Source organism: Pelodiscus sinensis, chromosome Z (assembly GCF_052426305.1).
Source record: "Pelodiscus sinensis isolate ZL-2025 chromosome Z, ASM5242630v1, whole genome shotgun sequence".
Classification (NCBI taxonomy): Eukaryota; Metazoa; Chordata; order Testudines; family Trionychidae; genus Pelodiscus; species Pelodiscus sinensis.
This window is the reverse complement of record NC_143085.1, coordinates 30,160,100-30,184,976: the sequence shown is the minus strand read 5'-3', so window position 1 is coordinate 30,184,976 and position 24,877 is coordinate 30,160,100. Positions and strand designations below refer to the sequence as shown.

At 41.4% G+C, this 24,877-nt stretch overlaps 1 protein-coding gene across 4 annotated transcripts in view; it reads left to right on the top strand.

Annotated features, from left to right (window-relative positions):
* The window catches only part of IFT81 (intraflagellar transport 81), a 72,800-nt gene that overhangs the window by 39,012 nt on the left and 8,911 nt on the right, over positions 1-24,877 (top strand). For all 4 annotated transcript variants that reach the window (XM_075898600.2, XM_006135167.3, XM_075898599.2 and 1 more), the window contains exons 12-14: positions 14,801-14,950; positions 16,077-16,205; positions 21,736-21,825. In XM_075898600.2, the coding sequence (XP_075754715.1) occupies positions 14,801-14,950; positions 16,077-16,205; positions 21,736-21,825 (369 nt within the window). The remainder of the gene's footprint in view (positions 1-14,800; positions 14,951-16,076; positions 16,206-21,735; positions 21,826-24,877) is intronic.

Genomic DNA, 24,877 nt, shown 5'->3' with positions numbered 1-24,877 from the left:
CTGAGGCCTTGCTCGGCTCATTCCATCCTCCTTTCTCCTCCATCCTCACTCACCTTCGCCAGGCTGGGGTAGGGGTTTGGGGTACAGGCTCTGGTCTTGGGCCAAGGGGTTTGTTGTGTGGGAGGGGCCCTCTCTGGAGACTCTTGTGCATTTCAGAGCTGCTGATTCATGCTCCATCTCTACACTTCCTCGTCTTTCCCAGATCTTGAACAGCTGATTAATGGCATTCAGGCTCTGGGAGGATGGGAGAGGAATTGGGCGAATCAGAGTGCGAATCAGTGAATTCATGAAATTCTGAAAGTTTTGGGAAGGAGGAGAAAGAATAGGAAGTGTGGGGCTCCAGTGCCCCCATGTACGAGAAGGGGACAGACAGGAGGTGTGGAACCCTAGCGAGCTGCATGTGTGTCACAGGTTGCCCACCACTGTTATGGGACATAAGGATATGTAGGGTACATGCAAGGTCCAGATGGGCACTTCTAGGATAATTCTTCAATCAAAGACACCTGTGCATGTGCACCTGAATTGGAGAGCCCACAGTAACACATATCTCAAAGAACTACAGTTACTGCACAAGGTGAGTATATTTTGTATTTATATATGATTTTTCAAGGTATTAAATATAGTCTTAATGATGCTAGCTACTAACGCAACAATAGTCTTCCCAATAAGAAACATTTATCTAACATCTTTCATAATTTATTATCAAATTGCACTCTTAGTGCCTCTGTATCCCCGTATGGCAAGGCACTTGCTGGATTTGGCATTCAAATACATACCTTCTTTGCCTGGACTCTCATACCAACAATTGTATCTCCAGCAGAGGTGGTCTTAGCTCTTCATCCACTGAAAGGTCAATTCTGACTTATGTTTTTGGGAGCCAGTGTTTTGCCATCTTCTCTAACCATGAAGGGGAACATACAGCTTTCCAGACACAGCTAGTTCACGAAATTGCACAGCCAGATGGAATTTACAGGCAACAGCAGGGAGATACTGGTTCATTCGATACCAAACTACAAAATGCTAGAGCTAAATTGTCTGTCTGCTGCAGGGATTGTGAAATCTTTTAAATGCTTTGTACAAAAGTACAATGAACATAGGGGCAAAGCTGGCAAGCTGTTAGCTGCAGCTGTCAGATCCTGAAAATTAGGGAATCAAATTTTGACACTTAGAAGGGTAGATGGTTCAATTACAAGTGATCCTAGGTAAACCTGTGATATTTTTAGCTTTATTCACAGCACATTGTACTTTTCAGGGTTCAATGTAGGACTGCATGAACCTAGACTTTCCCAGGGTATCAAAATTAAATAGGGTCAAAGCTGGGTTTACCCACAGTGGATGAAGTAAAAAAGAACATATTGAAAATGTAGTCTAGGAATTCCCATGGATTTTTAAACATATAGTTGAGTTAAAGCAACTCGTTTTCTTGGTGAATTATTTAGTTATTTGTACATGCAATACTCCACCCCATTCCATCCCCTCCCCACCCTAAAAAAAAAGGCAGAAGCAGATACGTTTTGTATGCAAATATGGTGAGAAAAGAGGCTTTGCCTTGAAAGTGTTCTGCCCCAATTATGTCCTAATCAGTGTGAGCCCATAAAAATAAGCTTTTGTTAATATCAGATAACTTTTAAAAAGTGTAGTCATAAAGGAGCCGCAGATTAGGTGTTAATAGGTTTAAGCAGAGACTTGGGATATATTTTTCCACTGTTATAGAGCCATCTCTTTCTAGCTTTTAATCCTTTCTGCCAAAAGTTCTATAAATAAATTAAATAGGGAGAATGAATGTTATGGTCAATCCTACTGTGAGTACAAAGACGACCAGTCTATAGAATTGCTACGGAGGCCAAAAGCTCTTGCTGTAAGACATTAACCACCTCTGGAACAGAATGTATGCTGTGATTGAGACATAAAATATGGCTTCACACAACTAATGCGCTCTCTGCACCCATAAAGCATTAATCTTATTGATCTGCATATTTTCAGTGATAACTGGAAACACTTTCTCATTAAATATATTCTGATTGGTATTAATAATGTTTGCTGTAAGATCCTATCCTACCCAGCAGCAAGCATCTTAGAAGAAACCTGCTATACAACATTAATGAAGAACTTCTGTAATTGGTGTGTCTAAGCATATTGTAGGATAATTTTCTTTTCAATATACCAAAATAATTGGTTTTTCTCTAAAAGTTTGTCCTTAGTATATGAGTCATTAGTCATATGTAAAAATGTCTATACTGGCTCAAACATTGAGATCTGATAAAAGATTACTGAAAACCTGTCATGCCAAGAACTTTCCCTGACAGAATTTTAATTGCTCACAAGGCCTTTATCATGTTAATTGGCCTGGCTTGAAAATTAACCATCTGTTCCTTAGTCAAACCTATGTACTAAGACTCAAGATTTTATATGGTTGTGGTGCTGAGGCAGTGATAGTGACCATGTATTAACAAAACTGCTTGTTCAGAATCTGCATTCAGTTCTTAATTTCTGGGTGGGGGGTTTCCTTTTTTGGAATTTTGATTAACCTAATATTATCCAAGTGTTCTTAATTATTAATAATTTAGTTGATTTTTAGGTACCTTCAGACAGTTGCTGCTAACAACTTTTCTTCACATTTAATACCTTGTTTTCTACAATAATTTTCTGTAAAAGACTATTTTTAATATGATGATATTATGATATCCCCACATGATAACACAATCAATGACTGTCACAAAAGTAAGTGATTAAGTTGTGGAGCTTTTTCCCTCGCCCAGAATTAAATAACATAAAACCTACAACACTACATCTTTACTTTTATCTTCTGAATGTTCACAGTTGTTAATCCTGGAATAAGGATTTTGTGAAATTTCCATTCTTTTGTTCTTTTTCCTTTTTGTATGACAGGGGACACCCAAATAAATTGGTGCCTGGTTAGATCTGAAAGATTTTTCCCTACTAAATCTTTAAAAATAAATAAGTAAATGGTAATATTATCAGTAAAGTTGAAAATAATGTTAACCTTATTTTGCATTGATTTACATCATTTCCAATTTCCAGCATCATGTTTATAAACTCATAATCCCAAGCACTCAAAAGTCATGGAATAGGCTTAAAAACTGACATTTTTAAAGTAAATCCACCACTTAATCACTTACTTTTGTGACAGTCATTGACTGTATTATCATGTGGGGATATCACAATGCATGCAACATATTAAAAATAGTCTTTTACAGAAACAAAGGGTAGGACTAAATAGTACATTTTCAGAACGGAGAGAGGTAACTAGTGGTGTTTCCCAATGGTCAGTCCTAGGACCAATCCTATTCAACACATTCATAAATGATCTGGAAAAAGGGGTAAACAGGTGGTAAAATTTGCAGACGATACTAAACTGCTCAAGGTAGTTAAGACCAAAGCAGACTGTGAACTTCAAAAAGATCTCACCAAACTAAGTGACTGGGCAACAAAACAGTAAATGAAATTTAATGTGGATAAATGTAAAGTAATGCACATTGGGAAAAATAACCCCAGCTATACGTACAATATGATAGGGGCTAATTTAGCTACAACTAATCAGAAAAGAGATCTTGGAGTCATCATGCATAGTTCTCTGAAGATGTCCACGCAGTGTGCAGTGGCAGTAAAAGAAACAAACAGGATGTTAGAAATCATTAAAAAAGGGATAGAAAATAAGACGGAGAATATCTTATTGCCCTTATATAAATCCATGGTACGCCCACATCTGGAATACGGTGTACAGATGTGGTCTCCTCATCCCAAAAATATATACTGGCATTAGAAAAGGTTCAAAGAAGGGCAACTAAAATGATTAGGGGTTTGGAACAGGTCCCATATGAGAAGAAATTAAAGAGACTGAGACTTTCAGCTTGGAAAAGAGGAGACTGGGGGGGATATGATAGAGGTCTATAAAATCATGAGTGGTATGGAGAAAGTGAACGAGGAAAAGTTATTAACTTGTTCCCATAATATAAGAACTAGGGGCCATCAAATGAAATTAATGGGCAGCAGGTTTAAAACAAATAAAAAGAAGTTCTTCACACAGCGCATAGTCAATCTGTGGAACTCCTTGTCTGAGGAGGCTGTGAAGGCTAGGACTATAACAGGGTTTAAAAGAGAACTAGATAAATTAATGGAGGTTAAGTCCATAAATGGCTATTAGCCAGGATGGGTAAGGAATGGTGTCCCCAGCCTCTGTTTGTCAGAGGATGGAGATGGATGGCAGGAGAGAGATCGCTTGATCGTTACCTGTTCAATTCACTCCTTCTGGGGCATCTGGCATTGTTCACTATCGGCAGACATGGTACTGGGCTGGATAGACCTTTGGTCTGACCCAGTATGGCCGTTCTAATGTTCTTAATGTTTTGGATTATCTTTTTTAGCTTTTTCCTGCTGTTTTTTGGGCCATTAGAGTTCTCGAGCTTTTCTCTGCAACTCTGAAGGGTAGAAACTTATAACATCCCTATATATTTTAGAGAGTTTGTGTGTCTGTCTGAATGTCTAACTGAGAGTCTGTTTGTTCAAGAACTCTAAACCGTAAAAGCTAGGACCACCAAACTAGGTATGCAGCTTCCTTTTACCATAACTTAAAGCAGCGTCAGATTGCTCACTCCACAACAATGGGAGAACAATTTTGCATCAAACAGAATGGGAGGGGTGTAAGAGCGGGAACAGTTGTACTCATGAATGACCACAGGGTACAGCAAGTGCCCCAGCCCTGTGGAGCAGCTTTTGGTAAGCAGCACAGTCCCTGTCTCCCTTGCCTACCCCAGGGAGTAGCTGCTGTCCATTGTGTAGGCCCTGCTGTGCCAGGCAGGGCTGTCCCGAGGCATTTTGGCGCCCCGGGCACGGGTGCGTGGCGCTGCCCTCAGGCACACGGCGCATGCGCGGGCCTGCCCGTGGGGAGTGGGCCCGCCCCTCTAAGGTGCGCAGGCTCTCCCCCCCCCCCAGGGCCATGTAGGGCACTGCTGGCGCGTGCGCCGGGCCATGTAGGGCACTGTGACTGTCGGGGGGAGGGCACTGCTGGCCGGCACCGTGGGGATGCAGGCGGGCTGGCGCTGCAGGAGCCGAGCGCGCGGCGCCTGATGGCAGGTGTAAGGGACACCACACGCCCCTTACAGCTGCCGTCAGGTGCCCCGCATCAGTTGGCGCCCTGGGCAGCTGCCCGGTTCGCCCATGCCTCCATCCGGCCCTGTTGCTAGGGCTATGCATTATGTGTGGCCCCCCCCTTCCCGAGTTACCCCTAGCTGTCCTTGGCCAGCCCCCGACCAGCCACAGAGCCGGGCAGTGCTGGGTTAATCTTCTGGTGACTCTCTAAGCAGGATCTAAAACACACCTAATATTGTGAATTTTTTGAACTTACAATTGACATTTGATTATTGAAAAACCAGAAAAAAACCTGAACTAACATAAATTAGAATTATGCTGCTTGCTAAGGGCTTAATCTTGAAGAGCACTGCAGCCTATTCCTAGCTTTAAGTATTTTAAATGCTTTTGCAGTCAATGGAACTACTCATGCTTAAAGTTCAGAATATACATATATGTTTGCAAGGTGGGAGCCAGAATGCTGAGTGCTTTGCTGGATCAAGCCCTAAACTATGTACAGTAAATATCAATTGACACATCTTATAGTGGATTAGTGTATTGTATGACAGCATAATTTCATTTGTGAAAGGATTATGAAAAGAGAGAAAGCAAAGAAATAGGAGGAAACAAAAATAACTATGTTCCTAAGAATATAATTCTTTAAAAACAAAGACTTTGAAATGTTGGATGTTCATTTCTGATACATTTCCCTTTCCAGGACTACTTTAGTTGTATCAGATATCCCAAATACACTGAAAAGTGTAAGTGCTGCTAGTGACATAACCATATGAAGAGAATGTGTTACTTAAAAGTATCATTTAAGGAAAGGAAAGATGGTCTTGTAATTAAAGCATAGGACTGAGAATTAGGAAAGCTAGGTTTTGGCTCCCGTTTACATGCATAAGTGCTTTGCTGAAGGAAGGGCTAAATTCACAGGTGTCCCATAGACTTTGTGTGGTCCTGTGAAAGTCAATGTAATTATTGTGACTCAATTTGTCTATCTGTAAAATGAAAGTACTTCTCTATCTCGCAAGGGTCTTGTGAGGCTTAATACATTAATATTTCTAAGGTACCTTCAGATGCTAAGTTGGAATTTAGTAGAGCAGGTGTGAGTGATTGCATTGGTAGTGGATATTTAAATACAATGGGAGGGGTATACAGATAATCTGCCCTGGAATTCTAGGTACCCATATATCTCAGAACTATGAGTCCGACTTTTATGCAATTCATTTTATAGCATAGCTACAAGACTCTCATATTACAGCCACCCATATAAATAACCACGAGGAAAAGTATAATCTTTCTGTGCTTACATTGAATTTCTGTATCTTAGGGGGCCCTTGGGTTGGCTAGCAAGTGACTATCAGAAGCCTGGTTTGTTTACTTTAAATGTTTGCTCCAGGAAATGGTTCTTGTCCAGTTTTTTTGCATTTGAAGCTTAAATAGCTGTTAATATTAAGTTGCTTGAAAACAGAAATCTCACTAGTAGACAAAAGTCTGTGAATTACACTATTGGGATTCTCAGTTTTTATGCAAGGAACAGATGACTTGATCTATGAGTAAATAACTGCTGTAAAATAGACTCCTTTCTATTCACACTGACTTGCTGGGTTATCTTGGGCAAGCCACTTCATTTCTGTGTCTGTAAAATGGGGATAATAATAGTGAGCTCCTTTGTAAAGTGCTTCAAGATATGTCAATGATATGTGCTATGTAAGGGTGAGGTGGATAATTTGAATGCAATTTGGCTAAACATAGCTAATCTTTTTCTTAGTTAAAGCCCTCTTACCAGAGTAAATGTAATATTTTAATAAAAGAATTAAGAGATTTCCTCTCTCCCCCAGCTCAAGATGAGTTGTTGGGCACTGCAGATGTTACCATGTCTGCAAATAATGCTTTAGTATGCTTTCACACATTTGAAAGCATTGGTAATTTACAGTTAAACATAGAGTTGCCAAGTGTCTGGTATTGACCCGGACAGTCCGATATTTTTGCCTCCTGCCCCATAAAAAATTTCAGAAAATACCGGACACCTAAAATGTCTGGTATTTTCTGATCTTTTTTCTCTGCCAGGAGGTGAAAATACCGGACACTTGGCAACCCTACAACACACTCAGCAACCGGGTCCAGCCCTCACTACTTCCGGGCCTCCCCCTTACCTGGTTCCGCAGGGGAGCTGCCTTCTGGCTCCGATCAAGAAAACAAGATGGCCACTGGCAAAAAGCATAAAAGCCATGCTGGGTTTTGTTTTTTTGCGCAACAACTTTGGTCCCCCCCTTTTTTTGAGCATGTATGTGTGAGCAGTATTTTTGGTTATTTCTGGCAACCCTAATTGGATGAGTGATAAATTACCTGAGTGTGGGAAAATCTTGGTTTGATTCATGGCTGTTGGGCCCGGGGGAAACTGGACAGTCACAGATCTGATAAGTCTGCCAAGAGTTCCCTTCCAGTTAAATTTAAATGGAGTCACACCTGCCACCCTACCACTAAATTTGGCCCTAGGTTTAGGAGTGTTTTTAAAATGTTACATGTGTAGAAAACTAAAGCTATGGAAATGCTGCCAAGCTATTTGATTCATTATCTATAGAACATTGTCATATTGCTACTATTGCTTATTTTTTGTTTTAAAGTTTCATGTAACTAGAATAATGTGAAAACCAAAAGATGCATTTATAAACCAGGAGTCTGCACTGAATCAAAGCCAGATTTGCATGTCCTAAAATGGATGGGGTTTCAACCCTGTCCCTGTGTTCTGTCTGAAGGTTTCCACTATTTTATGGTTTTGGTTGGGTTGCTTATTATATGGCCCACATTTATAGAATAATAATAGAATATCTTTGGAATCAGTTCTTTAATCCACAGAGTCCTTTGATTCCATTATTACAGGCAGTCCCCAGGTTACATGGATCCGACTTACCTCGGATCCCTACTTACAAACGGGGTGAGGCAACCCCGCACTAGCTGCTTCCCCCCAGCAGACCAGGGAGACGCGAAGCTAGCACCCCCCCCAGCAGACCAGGGAGACGTGGAGCGGCTTTTCGCAGCAGACACCTCAGCTTGAGAATAAAGGACTGAGGGAAGTGAGGTGTGGGAGAATAAAACTGAGCTCTGGAGAAATGTTTGGCTAGAGTTTCCTCTACAATATGTACCAGTTCCGACTTGCATACAAATTCAACTTAAGAACAAACCTACAGTCCCTATCTTGTACATAACCCGGGGACTGCCTGTACATAGATATGCTTGGCCAAATACTGAACATGCAAATACTGTGTCTCCCACAGAGGCTTTTTTCAAGACCTTAAAAGTAGTTATGGAAGTGAGGAGAATAGCAGCTTGCTTTCAACCCTAGGGTAAACTGACAGAAAATCAAGATCTGACAGCTGTCTATAGTCACATGTGAAAAAAGGTTTTTCTCTTACATAGTTCTTTATTATATTATGCTGTCCAAACGAAATATCACTGGAATTGCTCCATCAAGAGAATAATTCATATTTTTCTTACATTGGTTTGTGTTATTTTGAATTTTGATTATTTTGTAAAAGCATTTTCTGAACTAGCTTGAAAAAAATCACAGAAAATTCAGTGTTTGCACAAGCTATACTACATTTTTTCTAGTCTGTATAAGCTGAAAAGATGTTTGAATTGACTGTCATAAAATACTTTCTTTTGCTAATTTACGCAATAGTTAAACTTGCAAAACCAATATTACAAGAAAAACCTCAGTACAATTGTAACAAAAGTGCTGCTATATTGTTAGTGTTATGACTTGTGACCTTGTCTATCCTTGTCCGAGGTAATACACACAATGTAAAATGGTTTTCTAAAGCCACACAGTCCAATCTGCATACAGCACATTGAGTAATTTGTGGGTTTGTTCTTTCACGAAAAACGTTTATAGCTTTTGGCTTTAAAAATAGTTCTGGAGCATAGCAAGATAGAAAAAACACTTTGGCCTAGATATTGCACAGGATGGCAGATGAACAGGGTGGATTTCATTTTGGGCATTTTGCCCAGGACACTTTTTATAGAACATACAGTTACTCTAAGGGTTCTTAGGCTATAGTCACATCAGTTTTATGTGTTATTCTTCAACAGGGAAATTCACTCACAAGCTAGGTACTGTCATACATCTTAATTTTTAAAGTTTAAAATTATATCTATGGTAATAGGACTACTGATATTTTCTTGTGATTCTTTGTTAGTAGAAGGCACGAATTCTACAATAATGACTTCATCCCAGCTGAACATTTTGAAACATTTTTTTACACTAATTTATCATGCTGTGTATTATTTTGAATTTTTTGCTTTTCATTTGTGGATCTAAAAGCACTTTATAGATGTCAATGAATTTTGCCTCATAGCATCCCCCTGAAATATATCAATAACAGCTAATCTCATGTTATAAATGGGAAAACTAAGAGAAAGCTTAGGTCTTATTTTTTAAAAATTAGTAATTCAAAGAGCCTCCGTTCTCCTGCATTCAGCTTGAGAGACACCTAGAGCCCGATTTTTTTCAGGTGTATAGCCAAATGATTAGGTAAATGTGATGATTTCCAAGTCTATAGGTTATTGTGCTTTACTTTTTAATTAACAAAAAATGAACCCGTATTCACTAATGATAGCTGTTTGGCTTTTATACTAATTGTATATATGACAGTCCTCCAGCTGGGTACACAGTGAAGAGCTGACTCTACTTTGCCCTGTCCTTTTGTTAAAAATGATTAGTCAATAATTTCTCTTGCTGAATTGAAAGGTAAGAGATCAGTATTTTAACTGCTTACAACCTGTACTTAAAAAATATGAATCATTTCCCTGTGGCCCTCATGTATATCACATGCCACCATCAGCACTACACATGAACCCAACAACCAAAATAAGTCCAGAGTATTATAGCCCTCAGGAGACTAGACCTTTTTGTACCACAGCATTAGTGCCAGTGCTCCAGATTGGGGGGCCAACAGACTTGCCAAGCACCTGGACAAGGCGCGAGGGGGGCCAGGCTCTGTGCTCCTGGAAGGAATAGGATCTTTAGGCAGAGGGGTAAGGTTGAGGGAGACAACTGCTCCGTCTTCTTGGAGAGTTGTCCGTGTGGGTACTCCACATTTGGTCAGTGCACTGCTGCCGGGCCTTAGATCGGAGATTTCAGAGCAGCATTCTTGGGGCCGCACATGCGGGCGCCTGCAGCCGCACACTCTTAGATTGCAGGCATCGCATCTACACAAGTCCCCCCCCCGCTCTTCTTTTCCTTCTCTACCGCCTCTGGCTACAAATGGACTCAGAAGTGCTACCTAGCTTCTTTGCATCTACATACTTATCTCTATTCAAAACTAAGTTTTTTCTCCCCAGTTTATTATTATTGTTGTTAGATAACTTTAAAAAAACTAGATTAGTATGTTTTTTTTCCCTCCCTTCCTGCAGTTACTGACTGGTTTCAGCATCATGCCTGGGTCACCAGGTTTTAAATGCTGCTCCTCATGTAAAGAGCCTATCCCCATATTGGATGTGCATTCACAATGCATCAACTGCCTCAGAGCAGCATCTCTCTCAAAAATACCCTCATTGTGCAATGTTGAAATCATGGGCACAGAAAGACAGAAACCTCCATCTCAAGCTATTTTTATTTGAGAATTCTCTGACCAGCTTTTGACCTGGGCCAACAGCTTGAGGAACATAAATAGCGAGGAACCAAAAAAGCCCACCAAAAAGCGAGCTTCCTTTTTATCTCAAGGTGCTATGGCACCCAAATGGCCATCTCTCTCACAGCCGGTGCCAAAAACAGCAGTAGCACCACATCTCAACATGTATGATACTCCGGATATCTTGGGAGCTTCCAGGGTAGCTAACAGACATGCGGCATCACACTCTGAGGCATCAGGCTTCAAGTTACCTGCCTCATCAGCTGCAGCATCACCTGGCACCAATACAGTCTTGTCGGCACAGCATAAGAGCACAGCACCGACCATATCAGCAGGTGCCTCTGCCTCCACCACAGAGACATTTAATGCGGTTCTAGTCTCCTGGGCACCGAGGCATGATTCAACCCCTCAAATAGCATCCATGCCTCCTGCTATAGCACCGACAATGCCAGCTGTGCACTATACTCGGCATAGAGACTTGTTAGTCTCCTCTACCTTTAATTCACCATTTTTAGACTTTGATTGCTCTCCTGCCATGTTAACATCAAAGAGATCACTTTATCAGAAAATATATTTTAATTGGAATCTGAAGATGAATTTTGTAGGGGTTTCCCCCCAGAAATTCTCCTAATACAGATCTGACGATTTTCTCTTCCAAATCTGACCAAGAATTTGGGAATATGCCTTCATATTATGGCAATCCCTGGGTACCCCTCCCGGGCCATACTGGCAATAGTGGGACAAATGGCAATATTATGAAAAGCACCAGCATGGCCAGAAATGACAGAGTGCAATATTTCCCTTCTAAACAAATAGATGAAGGGGACCCACCCACACAAGAGGGGAGCCTCCCTGGACCTAAATGAACCCACCTCAGTGGAGGGAGCATCTGTGCCCCCAGCTCCAACTACCTCAGATGATGCTGCACACTTCCAAGACCTTTTAAAACGTATAGCTGCTGAATTAAACATTCGTCTTTAGGAGGCTGTGGAGAATCAGCCTGAGTTAACTGACATACTGTACTCGGTAACACCATCTAAAATAGCGCTGCCAGTTAATCCAGCAATAATTGAACCAGCAAAGATGGTGTGGCAAACTCTGGCATCAATCTCTTCTATCACTAAGAGAATAGATAAGTATTATGTTCCACCCAAGGGAACTGAATTTCTCTTTAATCACCCAGTACCTAACTCACTCGTGATTTCTGTACAACAGAAATCCAAGCAGCAACAATTTCAGTCCACTCTATCGGACCGTGGTAGCAAAAGCCTGGACTCATTTGGACCCAAAATATACACATCTTCTACTTTACAATTTCACATTTCTATATGGCTTTAGGCATATAGGACTACTGAAGTTACACCAAACTTTATCGCAGAGATTCCTGAGGCTAAAAGAGAACAGTACAAAGCACTGGTATTGGAGGGTCACACGATTGGCAGAACAGCATTGCAAGCTGCATTGGACAATGCTGATGAGGCTGCATGATTCACAGCAACAGAAGTAGTCATGAAAAGGGCTTCATAGTTTAATTCCATTCCATTCCCCAGAGAGATTCATTGTACAGTGGAAGAGCTTCCTTTCAATGATCAGAAGTTGTTTGCCGCTAACATCAGCGAAATTCTCCACTCCGTGAAAGACTCCAGAGTAATGCTTCAGTCCTTGGGAATCTACAACCAGGCACGTGGTAGAAGACAATTTTGGTATCAGCCCTTCCTGAAACCTCGATACCCTCTATATGCCCAACATTACAGCAGACCAGCACCAACAGAACAGAGGTGGAATAAAACAATGACACCCTTCCTCTACTGACTCCCAACAGTCGCAGTAGTCCAATAAGCAATTTTGAATATCAGGACAAGGGTCATGAGAGCCTCTCACCTATATCAACACCATCATTTCATTATCGACTACTACCCTTCTTTAACTGGCAACATATCACCTCTAACAACTGGATCCTCCAGGTCATTTAGAAAGGCTATCCCTTCATGTCTCTACCCCCTTCCAAGTCCTTTTGTGGCCTCTCTTCAGGGACCACTCCACAAGGCTCTATTTAAGCAAGATCTAGAGCACCTTTTGCACACGGGTGTGATTGGAACCTCTCTCCAACCTGAAATTCACTAAGGCAGTCTTTTCCACTGCTTTTCTGCCAGATCTGTAATCCCTAACCAGAAATAGCTTTGTAGTCACCTAATGTGAAGCACCTACGGGGACATCTTCTGAAGAAGAGGAGGAGGTTACTCACCTCGACAGTAACTGATGTTCTTTGAGATGAATGTCCCCATGGGTGCTCCACAACTCTCCCTTTCTCCCTTCTACTTTGGGATTCTGGTCTTCCCATGGCATCATTCTGGGGTACAGAAGGAACCGAGGAGCGGAGTGGGGGAATTATGCATGTGCAATGACTGCAAGCTAAGAGCGTGTAGCTGCAGGCATGTGCATATGCGGCCCCAGAGACACTGCTCTGAAATGTCTGATTTAAGGCTCCGTGGCAGCACACTGACCTAATGTGGAGCATCCACGGGGACACTCATCTCAAAGAATGTCAGTTACTATCGAGGTGAGTAACCTTCTCTTGTTTCCCGTTATCAGTGGGCATGTCTTGCAGTGGCAGGGAGCTAGTTAAATGAGATACTCTTGACTCAGATAATCAAGACTCAGATAATCTTGGCAAGTGATCTGCACTCCTCACTGCTGAGGAAACCCACTCACCCCCAAGTCCACTGCCAAGCTGGTTTTGGGGGAATTTCTTCCCAATACTTTAAAAGACAGTCAGTTATACGTTGAACATGTGAGCAAGAACCACTTAGCCAGGCCTGAGAGAGAATGCTTGGCACCAACTCAGAGCCCTGATTAACCCCATACAGTGTCCTATCTCCAGATGTGTCTATCCTTGATACTACAGAGGAAGTAGTTTTATTTTAAATACTCCCTTGAATATGTGGGGATAACGATGGGGATGGAAGTATCAGTTCCTGACCATTCCAAAACATAAGCTTTAGGAACATAGAACTCTGTAATCCCTATGTGTTTATTGGTTAAATTTTAAAAAAGAATAGAACTTTAATTTAAAAAAATAAATTGCTGTGGTGATATGTGAATCAGAGGTAACTTGAGCACTACTACTTATCCACTGCCTTAGGAGAAGTAGGGCAATCTTGTGGCTCCAGCCTATAACTGGATAGGGGGAGTCCTGAGATCTAGTCCCAGCTCTGACACACATGTCCAGTCACTTTGAGCAAGTCATCTCGCTGTGTCTGAGTTTCCTCCTGAGAAGTGTGATTAATAATGTTTATCTATTTTACAAGGATGTTGTGCAATTAAGTTATGTAAATCTCTTTGATGTTCTTGGATAAAAGGCATTCTCATGTAAGAGCAAAGTACTATAGGTTGGACCTATAGTTCAGCACCTTCGATACCTGACCAGTCCCAAACAAGGTAGTTTACCAGGCCATGAAAATACAGTGCCAGCCCCTTGCCTCAGCCTAGCTTGGCTACTGGCTGCGGCAGGGCTGCCAGTCCCACTGTTGCTGCCCTAGCAGGGTGCCTGGCACTGCTGCTGCCAGCCCCACAGTTGCCACCCTGACAGGGCTTCCAGCCCCACTGCTGGCCACTGATCCTGCTGTTGCCACTCCAGCAAGGTTCCTAGTTACTGCTGCCACCTTGGCAGGCCCCCTGGCTCCAGCATGACTCCCAGCTGCTGGCCCCCCTGTTTCCAGCCCAGCTGGGGTCTGGGCCCTGGGCCCTGGCAGGGCTCCCGGCCACCAGCCTTCCTGCTGCAGGGCTCCTGGCCACCAGAACTCTCTGGTCCAGCAACATCCATGGTCCCAGTTTACAGAGCTTCAACCTGGATAATAAAAGTTAATATAATACAAGTTTCTACAAAACATTGCAAACAGCAGTTAGCCATTCCATCCCCAAGTGAGTCAGGTAAGTAGAAATAAATTATTTCCATTTATCAAATGGCTAAACAGAGGTATAGAGAGCTATTTGAACAGGATATTTCATTTTCTGTAGTTCTATAAATAAGGCCATTTTATTTAAATTACAAATGTCCCTTTTATGTCTCGTTTCAGTTTAAACGCTATGTTAATAAGCTTCGAAGCAAGAACACGTTTTACAAAAAGAAGCGTCTAGAAATAGCAGAAATTACAGCTGAGTACGGTATCCTGCAGAGAACAGAAGAACTCCTAAAACAACGTCATGAGGCTATTCAGCAACAGTTGGTAAGGCAAAATTCTCCCACTCCCATACGTCCCAGCCACAGTGATAATCATCAATACAATGAAATGGACATAATTGGTTTGGAATTTTGTAATGTGTTTTAATCTTTAAAGCTCTCTTACAATTATTAGCTAAACACTGATAAAGTGTCCTTGATATAGTAATTGTTTTAATCTGCCAGTTATACTCAGCTATTGTATGTCATGACTAGAAATAGTTTCTTATAGACAGTTGTACACACACTACTTTTTTTCTTGAGTGTGACTGGCTTAATCTTACACTCAAGGGAAGTCATTGGCAAAATTTTTATTGTCTTCCACAAAAGTGGGAGGAGATCCTTAATTAGCTGGAGATAAGATGTAGTATATTTTGAGGGCTTTAAAACTACTTTATCAACTATAAGGCACAGATAAGCTTTCTGCGATAGTGGAATAGTATTTAAAAATGGCAACAATGACCAGGCCTTAAGAAGCAGAGTACTTCACAATGATTCCTGAAGTTAGAGAATATATATTACTCAGAAACTGAAAACTAGCCAAACTCTGCTTCTACCATAAACAACAAGAAGAGTCCCCATGACAATCAAGGGCAGCAGAATATGTTTGAAGACAGAGTTTAAGTCTCCAGGAAATATACAACAAGATAAATAATGTATATTAGTTACCCTGCCATAAAAACACAGCATTGGAAAATAGAGTTACAAAACAGTTCAGAAATACTGTATTTTGTTCTCCTTTAGATAGTGGGGGGAAGGAGGTAATAGAATTTGCTATATTTACAATAGATTATCTCCTCCAAAATAGGCATCTCTATTTTTATATATTTAATTACTGCATATAAGGTCTGATCAAAACCCCATTGACGTCAATAGAAAACTTCCTTTTGACTTCAGTTGGCTTTTTAGACATCTTGCGAAAAGTATTAATAACCTACCAGTTGAATAGAATGGCAGATACTTTAGTTAGGTCTTATGGCAGTCATACAATTTCATCACTCTTAAAATAAACTGTTTCCAGCACTTAGCTTCACTTCCAGCATTCTTTAAATATTTCACTTACATTAGAGAACTCACTTCATGGTCTGCCAGAAAATATCCTCAAATTGTGTACTTATTTCCTATGTCCACAGCAAGCTATTGAGGACAAGAAAGGTATCTCTGGATACAGTTACACACAGGAGGAGTTGGAGAGAGTATCTGCGGCAAAGAGTGAGATGGATGAAATGAAGGGACGAACGTTAGATAACATGTCTGAAATGGTGATTTTGCCTAATTTAACTACTGTATTTCTGCAGGCTAGATGTTTAATTTTAGAAAAAAATAAAACCAAGATTTAGGGATGTGAAAATGTACTTGTGTACGCGGTTATATGCAGCTCCCCCTTGTTCTCCTGCCAAGCCATCTGCTTCCCCCCTCCCATGCTGCAGCCTTTGTATCAGAGGCAGCAGTGCAAGTAGGCAGGCAAGAGCTGGTATGCGTGGGAAGCAGGCTTTTAAGTGGTTACACATTTACAAAAATAAACGCATTTTAACATCCCTACCAGGATTAACATGTCTATCACAAGTTTTAAAATCAAATGCAACGTGTTTATAGAAATACATTTTGTAATAAATATTTTGGGGCAATGTACAGCTACAAAGTTGCCCTGACAGAGGTTTAGAAAAATTGGGCATGTGTCCCTTTTGGATATTCAAAGAATACCTTTTTTTAAAAGTGCATGTGTTAGCAGTGTTTCTTGATTGCTTTTCCTTTAGAAATGCTAGGGGTATCTAGTTTGGGCTTCCTTGGTTTGACATTTTTGTAATTTTTAAAATATTGTTATGATTTCATATTTTTTTATTTTATTGGTAGTATTTGCACCTGTTTGAAAACATGGAATTGAATTGAAAGTTAGACTCCCTTTTCCAAAATGTTATTTCATCACTAGAAGTAAATAGTTGTTAAAAACAAAACATAATGAGTTTTAAAAGCCTGACTAATCCCTTCCCCTCTCAATTGCTCAACTTTCAACTGTCTTGAATCTTGTGATGTCATTATTTAACTCATCATGCAGTCTTGCAGACAAGACAGGACTAGAAATACTAATGAAAAATCATACAGAAAAAATGTAAAAGTCTTTCAAACCTTTTTTATTTATGCATAATAAAGAAGCAACAAAAAAGGATTTTTTTTTTTTGCTGGTCCCTTTTTAAACTGACTGAAAATAAAAAAGCATTCTTCTCAACCAGAGGCTGGATGTGATTTGAACTGTAAGGCCCCATCATTTCATTATTTCAAAGTATTTCTATTTTTCAAAGTCTTTTAGAATAATTTCTAAAGCAATCATAAATACCCTTGGAAAAAACTAATAGTTGCTGAACCAGTAATAGATAGCCCCAGGGTAGGAGGGATTTCCTGCTCTGGAATGTCCCATCAGAGGAACAATAGAGTGCTTGGATTGTTTTTATCTATCTATCAGGGGAAGCCCCAGCTTGTCATCACATTTGCAGAAATCTAACCTTGCAGTACAGGGGAGAGACCACCTGCTGAGTGTCTAGGGATTGGACTGAAATTAGATTGATGAAAAGCAAGAGAATCATACAAATTTATTCTGAAACAAGAGATTGCCATAAATGAAAAAAGGTTTGACCCTCATAAATGTTCGAGGTTCTGCTATCTATACAGTGCATAGTGGTCCCTCTTTATAACACTTCATTAAAAAGGTTTTTGTAGTCTTAAAATATAATTCATAATGGTCCCAATCCAACTTTCATAGAATCATAGAATACTAGGACTGGAAGGGACCTCAAGAGGTCATCGAGTCCAGACCCCTACCCCCATGGCAAGACCAAATACTGTCTAGACCATCCCTGATAGACATTTATCTAACCTACTCCTAAATATATCCACAGATGGAGATTCCTCAACCTCCCTGGACAATTTATTCCAGTGTTTGACTACCCTGACAGTTAGGAACTTTTTCCTAATGTACAGCCTAAACCTCCCTTGCTGCAGTTTAAGCCCATTGCTTCTTGTTCTGTCCTCAGAGGCCAAGATGAACAAGTTTTCTCCCTCCTCCTTGTGACACCCTTTTAGATACCTGAAAACGGCTATCATGTCCCCCCTCAATCTTCTCTCTTCTGAACTAAACAAACCCAATTCCTTCAGCCTTCTCTCGGAGGTCATGTTCTCTAGACCTTTAATCATTCTCATTGCTCTTCTCTGGACCCTCTCCAATTTCTCCACATCTTTCTTGAAATGCGGTGCCCAGAACTGAACACAATACTCCAATTGAGGCCTAACCAGCGCAGAGTAGAGCGGAAGAATGACTTCTCGTGTCTTGCTCACAACACACCTGTTAATGCATCCCAGAATCATTTTTGCTTTCTTTGCAACGGCATCACACTGCTGACTAATATTCAGCTTGTGGTCCACTATAACCCTAGATCCCTTTCTGCCGTACTCCTTCCCAGATAGTTGCTTCCCATTCTGTATGTGTGAAACTGATTGTTCCTTCCTAAGTGGAGCACTTTGCATTTGTTTTTATTAAACTTCATCCTATTTACTTCAGACCATTTCTCCAGTTTGTCCAGGTCATTTTGAATTATGACACTAACCTCCAGATTAGTCGCAGTCCCTCCCAGCTTGGTATCATGTGCAAACTTAATAAGCGTAGTTTCTATGCCAATATCTAAATCGTTGATGAAGATATTGAACAGAGCCGGTCCCAAAACAGACCCCTGCGGAACCCCACTTGTTATGCCTTTCCAGCAGGATTGTGAACCATTAATAACTACTCTCTGAATGTGGTTATCCAGCCAGTTATGCACCCACCTTATAGTAGCCCCATCTAAGTTGTATTTATCTAATTTATTAATAAGAATATCATGCGAAACCGTATCAAACGCCTTACTAAAGTCTAGGTATACCACATCCACCGCTTCTCCCTTATCCACAAGACTCGTTATCCTATAAAAGAAAGCTATCAGATTGGTTTGACATTATTTGTTCTTTACAAATCCATGCTGGCTGTTCCCTATCATCTTGCCACTTTCCAAGTGTTTACAGATGATTGCCTTAATTACTTGCTCCATTACCTTTCCTGGCACAGAAGTTAAACTAACAGGTCTGTAGTTTCCTGGGTTGTTCTTATTTCCCTTTTTATAGATGGGCACTATATTTGCCCTTTTCCTCTGGAATCTCTCCTGTCTCCCATGATTTTCCAAAGATGATAGCTAGAGGCTCAGATACCTCCTCTATCAGCTCCTTGAGAATTCTAGGATGCATTTCATCAGGCCCTGGTGACTTGCAGGCATCTAACTTTTCTAGGTGATTTTTAACTTGTTCTTTTTTTATTTTACCTTCTAAAACTAGCCCCTTCCCACTCGCATTCACTATGTTAGGCGTTCCTTCAGACTTCTCGGTGAAGACCGAAACAAAGTCATTGAGCATCTCTGCCATTTCCAAGTTTCCTGTTACTGTTTCTTCCTCCTCACTGACCAGTGGGCCTACCCTGTCCTTGGTCTTCCTCTTGCTTCTAACGTATTTATAAAAACTCTTCTTGCTTCCCTTTATTCCGGTAGCTAATTTGAGCTCATTCTGTGCTTTTGCCTTTCTAATCTTGCCCCTGCATTCCTGTGCTGTTTGCCTATATTCATCCTTTGTAATTTGTCCTACTTTCCATTTTTTATATGACTCCTTTTTATTTTTAGATTATGCAAGATCTCGTGGTTAAGCCAAGGTGGTCTTTTGCCATATTTTCTATCTTTCCAATACATAGGAATAGCTTGCTTTTGGGCCCTTAACAATGTCCCTTTGAAAAACTGCCAACTCTCCTCAGTTGTTTTTCCCCTCAGTCTCGATTCCCATGGGACCTTACCTATCAGATCTCTGAGCTTACCAAAATCCGCCTTCCTGAAATCCATTGTCTCTATTTTGCTGTTCTCCCTTATACCCTTCCTTAGAATTGTGAATGCAATGATTTCATGATCACTTTCACCCAAGCTGCCTTCCACTTTCAAATTCTCAACTAGTTTCTCCCTATTTATTAGGATCAAATCTTGACAGCTTCCCCCCGGGTAGCTTTTTTCAACCTTCTGAAATAAAAAGTCTACAATGCAGTCCAAGACCTTATTGGATAGTCTGTGCCCCGCAGTGTTATTTTCCCAACGTATATCTGGATAGTTGAAGTCCCCCATCACCTCCAAATCTTGGGCTTTGGATGATTTTGTTAGTTGTTTAAAAAAAGCCTCATCCACTTCTTCCACCTGGGTAGGTGGCCTGTAGTAGACTCCTAGCATGACATCACCTTTGTTTTTAATCCCTTTTAGCCTAACCCAGAGACTCTCAACACTTCCGTCTATGTCCATCTCCACCTCACACCAAGTGTGTTCATTTATAATGTATAAGGCAACACCTCCTCCCTTTTTCCCCTGTCTATCCTTCCTGAGCAAGCTGTACCCTTCTATAGAAACATTCCAATCATGTGTATTATCCCACCAAGTTTCTGTGATGCCAACAGTGTCATAATTGTACTTATTTATTAGCCCTTCCAGTTCTTCCTGCTTATTTCCCATACTTCTCACATTTGTATATAGGCATCTCAGATCCTGATATGACCTTGCCTCCCAGTTTTGCACTGACCCTCCTTCTCTGTGCCATTGTAGCCCACGCTCCCTCCCATTTCCAACCCATCTTCCAGGTCCCCATGTTCTCCACTTACCTGTGGGCTTTGCTCACCTGTCCCCGTCGAATCTAGTTTAAAGCCCTCCTCACTAGGTTAGCCATTCTGTGTCCAAATAGAGTCTTCCCCCTCCTCGAAAGGTGGACGCCATCCCTGCTTAGCAGTCCTTCCTGGAATAGCATCCTATGGTCATTGAAGTGTGTTCATCCATTAAGTGCAATGAGCATTGGATTGGATTATGTATTCATAGAAATGCTTCCTCTTTATTATACACTGTACATGATACCTAGTTTTCAAAAACAAGGTCTATACTAGGAGTGCTACATTGGCATAGCTGCACCATTATAGTGCATCTGGTGAAGATGCCCTGTATCTACAGAAAAGCATTCTCCTGTCAGCATAATTACTTCACCTCCACAAGAGGTGGCAGCTATGTCATCAGTAGATAGTGGTTAGGTTACTATAATTTGCATCCACTCAGGAAGGGCATCTTTTTCACATCGCTGAGTTAGTTAAGTTAGATTGATGTAAGCAATAGTGTAGACCTGGCCTTGGAGAGAGAGAACTAAATTTAATGTAAATGTGTAAGTTTGTATCTATCCCAATGAAGAAAGTTATAAAATAACAGTAGAAAAATTCATACTCTTATAAAGTAATATGTATTTATTTGTAACTATTCTCTTTTTTGTGGCCATCTTATAGATAAGTATATGCAACTAATGTTAGAAACTGACTAGAACTTTCAGCATTTTTAAGTTCTTATCAGGGTCTAACAAGCCATATACCTGAAATAAAAAGGTTCAGACACAAGGCTCTTTTCAAAATAACTTCTAGGCTGAGGAAGGCATTATGTTGCATAAACTGTAGGATAGAATTTATATAGAATAAACAAGCAATTCAGATCATGAAAACAGAGCTGGGGTGGTTTGTGATGGTCCTCCTATTATAAAATGTACCATTACTTAATTATCATTTGCATATTATTTATTTTACATAATATATTATTTAGTCTCTTTTCATACTTGTTTTCCTTCAATATGTTTGCTTTCCTTCTCTTTAACCTTCCATTTTTAATAATCTGACTTTTTACTAATAGCATATTCATATAATGCCTGTTCATATATCAGGTAAAAAAACTGAATGCTTTGGTGGCAGATAAGAAGTCAAGCCTAGCTCCAGTTATCAAAGAATTGAGACAGTTGCGGCAAAACTGCCAGGTTAGTAAAAATGTTTAGGAATATATACTGTAATGAACATTTATGTGCTGTATGTGCAATGGGACAAATCTGTAGAAATCCCCGCTAAATTTTGCTTTGCAATTTTGCCTATGAAGTCAGGGCATATCCAGATTTATCACAGTATTAATGTGTTTAGTTTCAGTGGAATTACAGCAGCATAAAACTACTGCCATAAGTGGCAAATCAGATCTGTAGGTAAGTCTGTATGTAAATTGCCTTTCATAAATTTGTGTTAAAACTCCTTGGATGTGCAGATTTAGAGGCTGATTTGAGGCCTCTATGAAAATTTAAGGCATGTGTTATTTAAGTTTTATTCTTAGTTATTGGCATCCAGAGAGCTAGACCTTATGATGGTACATGTCTATACTGTCTTGTAGATTTAAACAATTTAGTTGTAAACTTTGTAGGGTTCTTCTCCCCCATAGAAATATTTAAATTACAACTCTTTTAATTGCATGATAACTTTCTTTATGAGTGTATGGAAGGCAAAACCACAAATATACATACAGCTGCGTGCCAGCCCCGAGTTGCGAATGGTCGAGTTATGACTATTCGCATTTACGACCAAAGTTCCCATGGAGCGGTCGTAAAGGCGGTCCCTGAATTACAAACGCGATCTGCACTTACGAAAACCGCGGTCGCTATGTAACTCAATGGGGTCTGAGTTATGAATGGATCGAGTTACAACCCAGTGTTTGGTCCGTAACTCGTTCATAACTTGGAGAGAGGCTGTAATTTTTAAACCTCTGTTACCTAATACAAGACCATAATCACCTTGGAGGAAATCTGTAAGGTGTAAAAAAGGTAAACTCTGGTGAAACACTGGTTGAGAGAAATGAATTTTCAACATGAAGTGCCTAAAGGGGTCTGAAACAGTGTTCTCTGTAAAATGGGTACTCCAGAGAGATTCAAACACCTCCTAGCTGATTAGCAGAGGGCCCACAGCTGACAGCATGTGTGGTGGTGCACATATACACATCTCAGGACACAACAAAATTTATTCCGTACATAGATGGAAAAAAAAATAGAGCTGCTGTTCTCAAATTTTTTGGCCTGTGGACCACCCAGCTCAATGTAAACCTTTCCATGGATCACCATTTGCTAATGGAAACTTACCACAAATTAAATAATTACACCTAAGCCATTTTGCTAGTGCTGCAGCTGGGGTGACTGGGTTAATTTAAATTATTAAATAGATGAAGCATTTTAACTTTCTTATGCTAGTTTATCAAACTTCATCAAACTTAATTTTAAATAAAGTAAAATATTAATTTATGTCCAACACAAAAGGTTTCAATATTTTCTTTATTTATGGTATATGTGTGGAATCTTTTTTTGTCAGGCCCACTGACCCACAGAAAAATCAACTGGGGACCACACAAGTGAGAAGCAAAAAAACTAGTCCAAAACCCCTGAATCCTCACTGATGTGGCCCCCAACTGAAACACCTCACTCCTCTGATGCTCTAGCCCCATGAGCAAGGGAAATGGACAGCGGGACTGAGATTCAGGGCTTCTTAAAGGCCAGATTTTCTGGGATTCCAGAGTTAGTGGATTTTGTGGACCCCCTGTTCCTGGGGTAGGAACAAAAATGAGGGGTTCAGTGTGCGGGACAGAGCTGCCACAGTGTGGGATAGTGATGGGGTGCAGGAACTGGGAGGGAGGTGCAGAAGGAGTAGGGATTTAAGCAACTAGTCAACTAGTTGAGTATCCGATAAGCAAAGTGATGCTAGTCACTTCTCCCCCTTGCTGCCTCTGTCAAAGAGAGGCAGCTGGGGAGTAGGAGTAGGAGCTGGTGCTGGCGGAAGCTAGCTTAAAAGCTGGTTCCCTCCAGCATGAGCTCCTTGGGGCAGGGAAGGTAGAGCACAGCAGGAAATGGCGTGAGTGGGAACTGAAGCAGTCTCTGTTGGCATGGTTCTGCTGTGATTCTGCTTTTGAAATGTACAAGAGCCTTGATGGGGCTCTTGTACATTTCAAAAGCAAAAGCTCCACAGGGAGCATGGGGCCAGTGGGGATTCCCCTTTTGAACTGTAACAGTTTAAAGATGGAGCCACCCTTATCGACTACTTGAATAGATGGAAATCCCATTGAATATTCAATTAGTTAATCTAAATTTAATATTCCTAAGGGGGTGAGGGTGCAAGGTCTGAGTGGGAGGTAGGGTGGAGAAGTAGGCTGGGATTAGGGTGTCTGGCCTGGGGGAGTGAGCAGGAGCAAGGAGAGTGCAAAGAGCAACCGTAGATGCAGGAGCAGGGTGGTGGTAGTTGTCTGGCCAGGGCAAGGGAGATGAGGCAGGGAGTGTTTGGGGCTAAAGCTGTGGGCCAGAACGGCTGAGGGGATTCAGAGAGATGGGGAGCAGGATGCCACTGGAATAGGACTGGGGTCAAGGTGGTAGTGGGGTTAAGGTTGATGGAGTGGCAGGGTGGCTGAGTGCGGTACAGCCGGGGTAGGTGGCCCAGGATGTCCAGCCCTGCAGGGGATGGGGTCCTGCATGGGTCCAGTCCATGGCACCCTAAGTCCCCATGAGTACAAAGCCCCAAAGGGCCCCAAGCCTCCACCTGCTTCCTGTGTGTGTGCTGGGTCCTCAGCCCCAGTGTTGTCTCCTCTCACCACTGCTGGGTGTGGTGCAGCTCAGCCTGCTGCTGGTGAAGGGGGGGAGCATTGGCCACTCATATGCCATGAAAACCCGTCCCACCTGGCCAAGCCCTGCACAGCCCAACCTGCTACCTGCCTCACGGGACCAACTGAGTGATGCACCACTCTTACCATGTCAGTGATGTGCCTTTGGCCTGCACCAAGGGTGTGTGTGAGTTTGCTTTCTTTGTCTCCCTGCCTGCGGGATTTGATGCTGCATTGTCATGGTTGCGTGCCAGCGGTGAGGAAGCAGCTCAGCCTCCCCGCTGCATGGTGGAGAAGGGGGTGAAACTCCTGCTGTGGACCACCTGGAAGGCAGCCGTGGACCACTTGTGGGCTACAGACCACAATTTGAGAACCGCTGAATTAAAGGAAACACTTATCTGGAACTCTCAAAT